The 12,493-nt window shown below is 42.3% G+C and overlaps 1 protein-coding gene across 23 annotated transcripts in view; it reads right to left on the reverse strand.

Moving 5' to 3' along the window:
- Nucleotides 1-12,493, reverse strand: part of KDM2B (lysine demethylase 2B) — a 105,457-nt gene that overhangs the window by 49,394 nt on the left and 43,570 nt on the right. For all 23 annotated transcript variants that reach the window (XM_021413289.1, XM_021413284.1, XM_021413285.1 and 20 more), the window contains 2 exons: nt 9,284-9,399; nt 2,879-3,005 (listed from right to left, as the gene is read on the reverse strand). In XM_021413289.1, the coding sequence (XP_021268964.1) occupies nt 2,879-3,005; nt 9,284-9,399 (243 nt within the window). The remainder of the gene's footprint in view (nt 1-2,878; nt 3,006-9,283; nt 9,400-12,493) is intronic.

Here is a 12,493-nt window from a genome sequence, read left to right on the forward strand (position 1 = left end):
ACAGCTCAAGGGTGGAATAAAAAAGAAATATTTCTGGAACCCAGAAGAAAAGTTAGTAAGTAGACATTTAGAACAAAGTACAAGAAATTTTTTTTTAACGGGGAAAAAATAAGAAACATTAGTAACACTGTGATTCTTCAAGAGAAATTTCTGAAAATGAATGCAAGAATGTGGAGATTTTTTTCTGAAACCAAGGAGGACAGAAGACAATTAAATCTACTGAGAGGCCTGCAGGGAAGTTAAGTACTTTGTTTCATTATTCTTTAAGGAGAATGACGGGAAATTCTTCGTCAAGGGATACTCTCTCATGGGAAATCAGGCACTGCTTGAAGATAGAGAAATCTCTAAGGAAGAGATGAGCATTTAACAATTTAAGGACTTTAGCAGTTCTGAAGAAAAGTTTTGCAATCAAAGCGGTTAGTTTTTGGAGTACTGACTTCATTCAGATCTTCCATCCCACTGCTGATGCACAACAGTAAGATAGAGACATCACAGAACAAACAAGTTAATTCAAGGATTAAAATTCATGGAGATTTACTCGAGTCAAGAGGCTGGATGCTGAAATCAGTTAAAAGAAAGACAAGCAAGTATATGAAACAGTATTACTCACACAGAACAAAACAACATAGCTTTGTAAAGGTAAACAATGTACCTTTACTCCTGTAGAGAATTTGATAAATGCCAAAGTGAAAGATCCAGTAGATAGAGTAGATCTGGGCTTTTGAACTGCAGTTCTCAGCTAAATAATTATTTTAAGGTTAAGACTCTGCCAAGAAATAAAAAGCGAGTGTCTGACAAAGTATAAATCTGTCACTCCTGGAGAGAAAAGCCCTGGATGTCAATGTCAGAGATTTTATCAGCACGCTAATACCTGAAGTCAAAAGATAGCAGGCAGGTAGATGAACCACATGCTGTCAGCGGACAGCACTTCAGTAAACTGGAAGAGGTGATCTGTTCAAGACAGCAACAACAGCCCAGGGCCTGGCACCGGCAGCCTTGCAGCGGGGCTGCACATCAGATCAGCCCAGCAGCCCTACTGATAACAAACATATTGTGTTTTTGGGAGGGTTCATTTTCTGTCAGGTCACTGAACTGATTCAGCTCAAAGGACAAGAGTTCACAAACCAGATTCTCATCTTACGAGAGCAGTATGTTTCTTACATTAGCTTGAAATGGCCATAAAACCACGCTGAATTAACAGTGAAACAGTTGAGAATAGTCACTTTCCAGCAGGCCAACAACTGAGGGCACGCAGATAAGAAGACCCAAACAATATTGGCACCAAACTATTCCCCAGATAGCTGGGGCCGACGTTATGCCTGTGCAGTTGACACTCTTTGGTCTTGCAAAATAATCCTTTTCCATCCAGACACTGGACATCTATGACTCCCAGTGAGCTTTTATATGATTGGAATATCTCCCAGCCAGTAACTGGACGGAGACACATTTCATGGGGATCACCAAACCATTATCAGTAATTACTGAGCTGGACTTGAATTCACACTGGTGATTTAGCTGGAAAAGGTCCCATCTCAATATCCTGAACCATCCACTCTCCGTATCTAATTTGTTCTGAAATCACACCTCAGTGATCTGGCACCCCCACCTTGCCAACAGGAAGAGCCTTTTTCTATGCCAATGGTTTTGACAACAGGAGGTTGGTTCTTTATTTCCTAAGGAATGCAGTTACCAGAGTTTTGCTGCTGCTTTTTTTTTTTTCCCTCCATCTCTAATCCAAGAGGCTCATTCGCCCTTTGCTCTAAGATGACCTTATACAGAAATTCTTCCACATGGAGCTCCTGCTTCACTGTCCCTTCTGAGCAGGGTCTCAAAAAACAAAGATGCAAAATGCGCAGCACTCAAATTCCTAGGAACCCCAAGAAATTTCTCTGCCTGATCCACACAGACTTTTAGGTCCCTCTGCCCGTACCTTCGGCAACCAATTCTACTTTGAATTATGCTGTTAAGTGGTCATTTCCCTCTTCCGTCCGGGACACTTCCACACAGTCCAGGTTCACTCCAGTTTGCATCTCAGAGAATGGGAAATACAGAAATACTTTAGTCCTCCCCCACACTTAGTATCAGCTGAGATTTAGCTGGTGTTCGTGCTACCTTCAGCCATTCTTTGCTTAAAAGCAGGGAGGTAACAAGGTCCACAGGCTTGTTCCAATAAAGGGAAGGAAGAAAAAAGGGTAGTTCAGAAAGGCAACAACCGGAATGCAAAGCACACACCAGGACCAAGGCAATGCCTTCCTGCTCCATGCACACACATCCACCTCCGTTGTGGTCCATTTTCAGTTGTTGTTTTAGGGGCTTCTGTGACCTCCCTGTACTTAGGTTACAGATCATGTAGATTTGTGTAAGTGTATGCTTGGTTTTGTTATTCTCTTCAACTAGAAGTCAGTCACCAAACAGAGAGAATTGAAGTCAAGATTAAAGAAAAGAGGAAGAAGCCAGGTTTAGTGACCGTACTGCATTCTGTAGAGGAGACATGCTATAAAAGGACTAAATATCCATCCTACCAGAGCACATTTGCAATGCACACATTTCTGGCTACTAAGGTGCTGTGCCAAACACAGCAGTAAATCCTCAACTGTTTGGCAATCATCTCAACACAAACAGTACTGAAACCAAGAAATAAATGCATCCAAAAATTATTTTCCTGGGATCCGCTTGCTTAGGAATGCTCATTGCTTACCAGATTAAGTTGGTACTTCATGAAAATGCTTAAAAGTCAAAACCTCCCCACTTCAAAATAAACAATTGGTGAGAATTTCTACAATTCTCTAATTTAATTTATGCTCTTCTCCGCAGAAAACAAAGCAGTAACTAGCCTAGGGTGCTAGCATCGGTATGAACACGCGAAGGATTCACTCACCAATTAACATTGATTCTTTCTGGTACTCTTTGCTGAGGTGGCAGCGCTGGGTCACACAGGACACGTATCTCTCCAGAACATACCAGCACATTTCATAGTAGAAAGGATAACGGAATTTGGCATGCACCTGAAAGCAAGAGCAAGACTGTCAGTCCATGGGGAAGGGAAGTTTGCAGCACAAGGGCCAGTCATCATTCTCCTCATGTTATCAAGAGCACAAACAGTGTGCAGGGGGAGGGGAGGGAGGGTGGGAGCCGCGTGAGCCGTACGCCTTCAGCATACGAAATGAGAGCCCGCCTGCCTGCCATGATAGCATCATTTCTTGGTTCAGTAATTTGTATCCTCCTGGGGTGGCGGGAGAGGAAAGGGTTTGTGTTCTTGTGAAATCATGGAAGTGATAGACGGCCCCCACAGCATTATTTACCTACAGTATAAACATAGGGTGGTCACATACAGATGTTAGTCACCAAAATTCAAGTTAAAATAGAAGTGTTTTTTTTTTCTTTTCCCAAACACTATCACATGATTTTTTATCAAAATGGCAGCATTACCTAAAATGACTCAAGCAGGAAATGCATCTTTTTTTAAATTATCATTTTCCCTACAGTTTTATTAAACAAATTCTTGACTATTGGTAAATACACATTGTAAGTAAAAATCTGTCTTGTGGTTTATGCTTAATATTTTGGTAGCAAGTTAACTTTTACCACAAACAAAACAGAAAGCAGGATTATAACAAAAGACTGCCAAGCTGTGCACTTTTTCTTCCATCTTAGACCTGTTGTTCTCACAGAAAAAACTCAATTCTCCAACACTGTATATTTGCAAGATTATTTCAGATTAAGAAGAAAATAAAGTGGGTTTCATAGCCTTTCCCAATAGTTTTCTGTTCATGGGAGTCACTGCACCAAGAAAGAATCTAGGAAGCTTCTAAAATGCAAGAACAAGTGTATGCTGTTTGTGATTTGTTAAAAATGGATGCCTGGCATCTTGCATGCACTTGTACTTAACACTGCATGCTTCTTTCTCCTGGTGACACAGAAATTTATTTTGAAGGCCTGCATGCACGCACTGCACTGGATTACAGGAATTGCTTTAAGACATGTTAAGCATTTTAACTGCTCACCTAGCCAGGAGGTGTCTGCCACCTTCAATAGAAACGCTGAACTGCACTAGAAATACCGTTACCTTGGAGAGTCCATTTAAGCAACAAAACAATACGGAATTCCACTCTACATCACCCAAAAAACTGCAGCTTTGGAGGAGACCCACTAAGAGCAGCACCTGGCAACTCAGGCTTGGCTCTGCACGGCAGGCACAGTCAAAGCATCCGCCCGGTGACAGGAGGACCCGCTCGAGCACGCGAAGACTTACAAGAATGCCCATGCATGAAAACCATTCCCAAGGTGGGGAAGGAACTTGCCACTGTTCCCAGAGGAAACGCAAACACTTTTAGCAGTGAAACAAAATGTAATTAGGGGAAAATGCACTGTGCTGTCCCACCAAAGGTATCACAGTGTCGGATGTAAACACATTACGGCAATTCCCAGAAGTTAGGATTTCTTAAATCCAACACAAATGCAGCTGACAAATCTGAACTGCGTGTTGCTGTGGGTCACGCATCCAGCAGCGCTGCAACTTTTCCAGTGATTCCCTGTACTGCTACAAAAACCACATTCAAAAAAAAAAAAAAAAGGGAAAAAAAAAAAAGGAAAAACCAACAAGCATCCCCCTAAATGTGAGACCATTTACACCCAGGGCCTTCTTGAAACAGAAAATTTCTTTCCTTTGGTTCAGTTATTTGTCACAAAGAAGAGATCCAGTCACTTATCACTATTACAGAACACAGGGGAAATTAGCCATGCTAAAATGTATGCTAATAAAGGAACTCAAATTTTTCCAAGAGAGCACTGCAGGAAACGAAATTTGCGAAGAATTGACTTACAAAAAACAGGAAGCCGCCTTCCACCCCTCAGCCTTCAAAAGGTTTTCAGCCACATGCCTGGGAATATTAAAGACATCATTGCTCAACATTTGTTGACAGTTTCTGAGCTTCACCAAATTTAGTTGTTACCAATGCTAATTCAATGTGAAAGACAAGGCAGTAATGCATGCAGTGCTCCCATTATGTATATCAATCTTTAATATTCAATTTGAGTTCCTAATTGCTTCACTATCAATGTTCCAACCCACAGCAAATCCCTCCATGCCTCTGTAATACACTACTTGCCCGAGAAGGCTCTGCTTTTACGAACTTTCAGAAGTAAGAGCTGCCAGATACAGCGAGAGATACTGTGCAGAGACCTACAGTGGCTTCTGCCATGAGAGCAAGTCTAACTCTGCTTCAAAAAATCTTTTAAAGTTTGCCTGGTAGAGAAGTATAGAGGAGTACGTTGTTTATGATCTGTGGACATTTATTAATTATAATGGACATGAACTGTATTGCATACATGTCCACACTTTCACCACTGCAGAGTTATGGTTACATGAACTCTTATTTTGGAGAAAAAAAAAGGAAAAAAAAAGTTCTGTGATCAATTTAAAGTGTAGCATCTGATATGGCCACTGCCTGAGGACCAGATCCCCCGCCAGCAGGGAGACTGCCTCCACCATCTAATAGGCGTTTCCAGCTCTAACTTCTATGATTAATAATTTACAATCCGCTGAATATTTTCTCTAATTATTCCTCTACAGTGAGAAAAATCCTCTCTGGAGTATGATCTATTTCTTCAGTTCAAAGTGAAATAATTTTAGAGACTTGTATCGTCCTCCAAAACAAAACACTCTAAGCAAGGCATAGATTTTCCTTAAGAAATGATTTCCCTTCCACAATAACCGTTAAGATCATTACAAACTCTACTTGTATTTCATCACTCCAATCAGAATCTTGAAAACCGATATATGATTATTTACAAATTAAGGTAATCTTTAAAGTTAACTGATTAACTTCCAGAAAACCAGATCAGCAGCAAACACCACCATCTGTGAGTGACCACCTTACGTGTATCTGACCCTGTCCACATTCAGATCTTTGGAAGGCGTTCCATTCAGACGAGCTGGGACTAAGGCTGACACGTTCTCCCTCTTCAGTAACACAGAGCTGTAACACCCCTATGCCAAGCTGATGCATCTCCGCACAGCAGCCTGCTTTGCAGTACTCAAGCTGGTCTAGCAGAGTGCTAAACAGCTTGGCCTATTTGACTAGCTGTTAATTGGCCTCTAGGAAAGCCAGACTGCAAAATGAGTCTCTCTACAAACTGTACGGCTGGAGAAGATTTGTTTACCTCAGCTGCACATTAGGAGCTGTTTCCAACAATAGACATGTTTTTTATTACTCCTTAAAACTATTTTTAAATGGCTATAACCCTCTTAAGAAGTCTCCCAGGGATACGAGAAATTAAGCTAGAATAAGCATGACAAGTATATAAACCAGGCAATTTTATCAGGCTGTAAATCAGCATTACCATTTCAACCATGTATTTATTCTTGTCTTAGCTGCTAAGACAATAACAACTACACCTAGCATAAAAATGACTTTGAATATCAGCAATCAAAGGTGATTAAGCATTATATAGCAAGTTTAAACACAGCGAAACCTCCATAAAATTGCTCTGTGCAAAATGAAGAGGGGAAACACACCTGTATTACACTTTGATTTCAGTGTGGCGAATTACTTCGTCAACCACATCGTGTAATTTACTTCTGCGCTGCACACAATGGAAAGATCAATACTGATGAGAAAGTCATTTGCAGTACGTTCACACTGCCAAATTTGTGTGAGCTACTTACTGTACGGAGTCTGCTACCCTAGCCTGCGCATGAATAAAATTATTTGGACAAATAAAATTATTTGCACAAAGAAATTACAAAATTTGACTGGAAAAGCAAATAAAGCAGAACACACCAGGATCCTCTTTTGAAAACACTTATCCTTTAAGATTCCTGCACATTTTTTTCTGTTTTTTTGGGAGGGAGCATGGGCACGTGTTATTCCCAACCACAGCACTACTGATGCTCCTGCCTCTTATCAAACTTTAATTGCAAGGTTTATATTTTGTTACAATTTTGAACTCTTGGTATTCCCCAACTGAACACGCAGCTTTGTTATTGTCAGGCTGCCTACAAGCACAAGTCTGCAAACACAGGTACAGGACTGCACAAGACACACTGCAACACAATACAGTACAAGTGCTGAAATTGTTACTGTGAAGTTGGGGAAGTTCTGGGCCGTTGGCTTTCCTCAGCCTTTTTTGATACACTGAAGTACTTCTTGGAGGGAAAATGATAAAGAACTACACAGGACTTCAAAGAAAAATCAAACAATTCAAGATCTGATTTGGGATCTCCAAATGTCACAGCATCCCTTTAAAAAAATAGTGATAGGACAATTCTAAAGAGGCAAATATCACACTCGGAGAACGTTCCTGTAGGATAAAGGTACCAGTGACTTTTCAAAGGCATTTCAGTTAACTGTCTGGCAGGTTCCTAAAAGTTACAAAAACACTTAACAGTAATGGGGCAATCTGCCTCCTGCTATAAAAGCTTCGGAGACGAAAGCTGCATCCAGTTTCCCCAGAAAGGCCTGACGTGAAGCACTGCTAACCAGTTCCAACTCTAGTAAAACCTGTGGCTTTGGGCTGCTAAGTCCAATGGGAACAAGATGTCAGCTCCTCTACTACATCAGGAAAAAGAGCATTTGCTTCCAATCTTCCCCACAGACATCAATAGAAATAGTTTCTTTTCCCTTCAAGCTGCCAGTGCCAGCATCCTTCATAACAACGCACCTTCCCTTTGAGCAGCTGCAGTTCACCTACCCAGCACTGTTGGTTCTTACTTACAGTCACTAACAACCTTCCTGTGCTTGGCACCTTTGTGTAGCCCCAGTTCATCTCTGGCCTCCAGCTCTTTCTCTGAAGGGCTCCTACAGCTCGGCCCATCTCCCTTCACGCTGCAAAACAAGCAGATGAGTCCCTTCCTGCTTCTGCCATCAGAGCTTTCTCCTGTTCAAGTCCCTTCACTCTTTTGGATACTTCACATTCCTCTCTTGGGAACACCTATTCAAAGTCAGGCTTAATTCTATTCTAGCCTTTATCGCCACTCCTGTTTCCACTACGTTCCTTCTGTTCTAATTGCTCTGAATCTCAGCATTTGCCTTTACCTGTCGACCAAGAGGAATTCATTTTTCTACTTAAGATTCCATCTTTTCATTAAAATCACTCCAGGAAACCAAACGTTTCCACCACTGCTTTGCGATGTGAAGATTACCAGGCCTTGCCACCTCCTGCGAAATCAGGGAGCAGCCCCTTCCCAACACAGCACTGGCAGAGAGGAAACCCTTCCATACACTGAGCCACAGATGCACTCCTGAACAATGTTTTTGTTTCAGATGAATGCACTCTCACTCCAAGGAATGCGATCTAAGGCAAAAAGCCCACTTGGAGCCAGAATTGTGCCTTCTTGTAGAGGTGAACAACAGTGAGCGCTACTGACGTACCATTTTAAGACTTCGCAGTGGAGAAGCACTGCAACTTCCTGCTGTTTTGCAGCCCAAATCTCCACGAGCACTTCACCTAGCATCTGTGCCTGCAGTTTATCAGCACCACTGCAATGCAATGCCTCCAAAATAGCCAGCTACAGAAAGCCCCAATCTAAATTTGCATCAAAATGCTCCGATTGCCTTGCACAGTTCATTTAACAGCCCAGTAAGGTAGTGGCATTTCCTTCAGATTCTGATACTTCATGAAATTCAGCTAGGTGTCTAGTTTATCAATGAACAGTGTCGTTCTCACTCCCAGCAAAGAGGCTGCACCTCCTCCAGGATGTCACACTCTTTCCATGAGGCGGATGCTACACCCAGATGAACATCACCATGTTCAGTCTAATGTCCCAACCCAGACTCTGTCCCATGACACTTGGCACTGTACTGAGTCACTGAAGAACAAAACCCTGCTAAGCACAGAAGATGCTGTTTCATATGCAGCCTCTCTGCAGCTTTCTCAGTTCAGCTGTGGACAGCAGAACCACCTCAGTCCCATTAGCTCTCCATTCTTAGGCGTCTATTGCCAGCGTGCAAAGAGAAACAATCAGCAGGGGGTTACCAGAAGTACTGGCACAAAGGTCTGTGGGGGCAATAGGCTTCTGTGCAGAAGGGGATGTGTTTGAGAAGTTCAGCAGGCAAACAGACAATACAGAACGGACATGTCTGTAGGAAGTAGGGGAAAAACAGATGAGTAAATGCCACTAAAAATAGCCAGCATTTGAAAGTCTCATTATTTCATGTTTACCTCTCAATCAATCTGACATGGAGATCCCACCAGCTCTAGTTTCTCAGAAAGGAACACAAGATAGAGACAGATCACAGTGACAAAGAACTGTTCAGTTAAAAAGAGAATTGAGTGTCCTTACCCTTGTTCTGTCCTCAATTTCATAGATGCGAAGCTGCATGGGAACATTAAAGCTATGCAGGATATTTCCACCAAACACCAGAGAATCTACTGGAGTATAAACCGCATGTATCCACCCTAGAGAGGGAAAGCAAAGAACTGAGAATGCCTCGTGCTATGCAGTATTACAGAGCAATTTATTATCACATTTTAACAACCCCATAAACCCCATTCTGTGGGGGATGAGAGGTTAAAGCTGTGACACGTTAAATGGCATGCTCATAGCCACACTAAGACTAATAATAGCAGAAGAAGGCATCTTATGATGTACATACAGTCTCACAACCCTCTGTATGTTGAGCGCTATTAATCCACAGAACAGTTACAGTGTTTACTGAGAACACGCAAGCTTGTGACTCAACCACATCCATGACTAAGAAGTAAATTCAGTCTGCTCCACACACTTGGCTCTCAGACAATCTTCTGGCACCTCCAGAAGGGTTGCAAATCATGTTAGCAGTGGTGGTGGGCTTGGGCTAGAACTGGACTGAGTCACTTTCAATTTATTTCACTCCAGTACCAGAACACACATCCTCAGATATCAACAATTTCAAGTTATTACCAGTCCTCCTTCAGAGGTGAAAGTTTCATATCCTATTATCAACTTCCTGAAGCAACTGAAAATCTTCCTCACCGTCAGTCTCAGGTTAAGAGACTTAACATTTCCAGTACTCAGTCCAAAGAAACTGCCCTGGCCCTATTCTGGAATGGACCAAATTCACTTTGCAGGCTCCAAAGCAAGAGAAGAATTTTCTACGATGACAAAAATCCAGGCACAGCCATACACAAGCTTTTCTACTTCTGCACTGTTTGCTTGGGATGTCAGGAGCTGAAGGTCTGGCCTACTCAAGACTGTAGCCTCTGATGTCTGCAGTGAAAAAAGAATCGATCCTGCTAATGATCTGGGAACCACAGAGACCAGATACTACATTTTTTCTTTTTTAATGAAAAGCATTACAATTTATAAACCAGCAGATAGCAAAGCAACACAGAGGGCAGTCAATTTTCTTCTCACTGTGCAGTACTTTCTATTAAAGCCACAGCAGCTTCCCTTCACTTCAAGACCAGTGAGGGAACAGGAAAATGCCATTCCGACTGCAGGGTTCTCCAGCCAGCAGCCACAAAAGCCCTGCTCTGCAACAATCCTCAGGCTGTAAGGGCCAGCAGAGCTACACCATGGAAGTCCTTGCTACAGCAGACGGCAGAAGCAGAGCTTTCATTTAAGGGCATAACAGCAGGAGCCAGGAAGGAAAAGAAATCAACGTAAGAATTTTCTCCCTGCAAACATTGTTTTTCTGAATTTCAAAATCACAGAAAGGCTGAGGTTGGCCAGGACCTCTGGAGGTCACCTGCTCCACCCCTGCCTGAGCCAGGCCACCTGTGGCTGCATGCCCAGGACCACATCCAGGCAGCTTCTGAGCATCTCAAAGGACACAGACACCACAGCCCCTCTCGGCCACCTGTGCCAGTGCTCAGTCAATTTACGAGTCTGATCCACATGATTAATGTGATGCACAGAAAAACGCAGGTGGCTTGTAGCTGTGGCACCTCAGGTATTACCACATCTGTCCTGCTCCAGTTAGCATAATTACGAAGTCCCTTGCTACCATTCAGCACATTTATTACTCGAAAATCAAGAATAACCAACCAGAGAGGATTTTCTTTCTTCCTTTAAGGGTAGTGCAGCAACCACAGAAAGAACTTCAGTTAAAGCAGTTCACCACCTCACATGAAATACATCAGTCTGTACTAAGAGCAAACTATTGGCAAGATAAATGACGTTCCTGATCCTAGTCTTTGGGAAGTAAAAAAAAAAGATGCACGGTCAAGGCATTTAGCACTTCCCCTAGGTAATCAAAGATTTCTACAGTTTAGGGGAAAGAATGGAAACCCTGCACTGAAGCAAATCTGTTGCTGAGTCCCCAGAGCTAACTTACTGGATTGGTGGCAAAACTCAGGGTCAGCTTGAGTGATAATTCAGCTTGTCAGTTCCAGAGATGAACGAACAGAAGCTCCAACAAGAACGCCTTGTGCATGGCTACGCAACAGAGTGGTGGCAGAAGACAGGTCAGAAGCAGCCAGTTAGCAGCAGAACGCTGAGCAGCCCTCACCACCAGCTTACATCACAGCTCCCCCAGCACAGATCAATCCACGTACAAACAGATTGAGAGATGCAACAAGGTATTTCCATGGCATCAGCAACATCATTCTAAATACAGTCTGTTATCAAAGATTTACAACTCAATTAAGCGTAACTGGGTAACTGAGCTGAAACCTGGCTTTCTAGACATCTGTGAAAGGTAAACATCCTTCATTTTACAAAGAAATAAAACAACATCAAAACATGCTTCTGTTTTTAAAGTGCCTCTTTTTAATACAACCCACACAGTAGCCGCTTCTTACACATTACATCTCCTCAGTGAAAATTCCACACTGGAGTGCAATCAATTTCATTCTTTCTTTGCTCTTTGGGTTTCAGTCTCATCACAAGTTCCTCAACCTCTCCACCCTGTCCTACTAAATGCCAAGGGTCTTTGTATTAACGGCCTCTGGACTTCCTTGGTAGCAGTCTCAATATCATCCAAGAGAAACATGGAATCAATGCCATGAGCCAACTCTCCAAAAAATGGTGTCCCAAACATGGCAATCCCTCAACAGAATGATTAACAAACATAAACGGAGCTTCAAGTGACTCCATAAATGGAGTCATTACTGGAAAGCTAGAAGAGATGCAAACTAAAGGACTTCCCTAAAATATCTGAGACAACATCTGGTTCTGCAGATAATAATTAATTCCCTATTTATGTTTATAAACTAGGTAGCTACTCATTAACAAACAATGAGCATTTCAATCAACAGATGTAAACGCCTAACTTCTTAACTGAGCATTGACTCTTTCAAGATGCACATATTGCCAGTACTAAGACTGAAAAAACTGCTCTTTAATGACATACTTCTCAACAACAAAGCACTCAAATCCACTAGAGTTAGGAAATAAATTAAAAACAAACCAGAGACCAAGCAACCCACAGAAAGCCAGTGACTGTAAAAACCTCGGAAGTCAAGCTCCCTACCTCTATCCAAAGCAATGCAAAACAATCTCCACACATGGCTCAAAGATGAGAAAGGACAATGTGTGGGTGCCATCCATTCCACATGGGTCCCAGGGATC

This window comes from Numida meleagris, chromosome 14 (genome assembly GCF_002078875.1).
Source record: "Numida meleagris isolate 19003 breed g44 Domestic line chromosome 14, NumMel1.0, whole genome shotgun sequence".
Taxonomy (NCBI): domain Eukaryota; kingdom Metazoa; phylum Chordata; class Aves; order Galliformes; family Numididae; genus Numida; species Numida meleagris.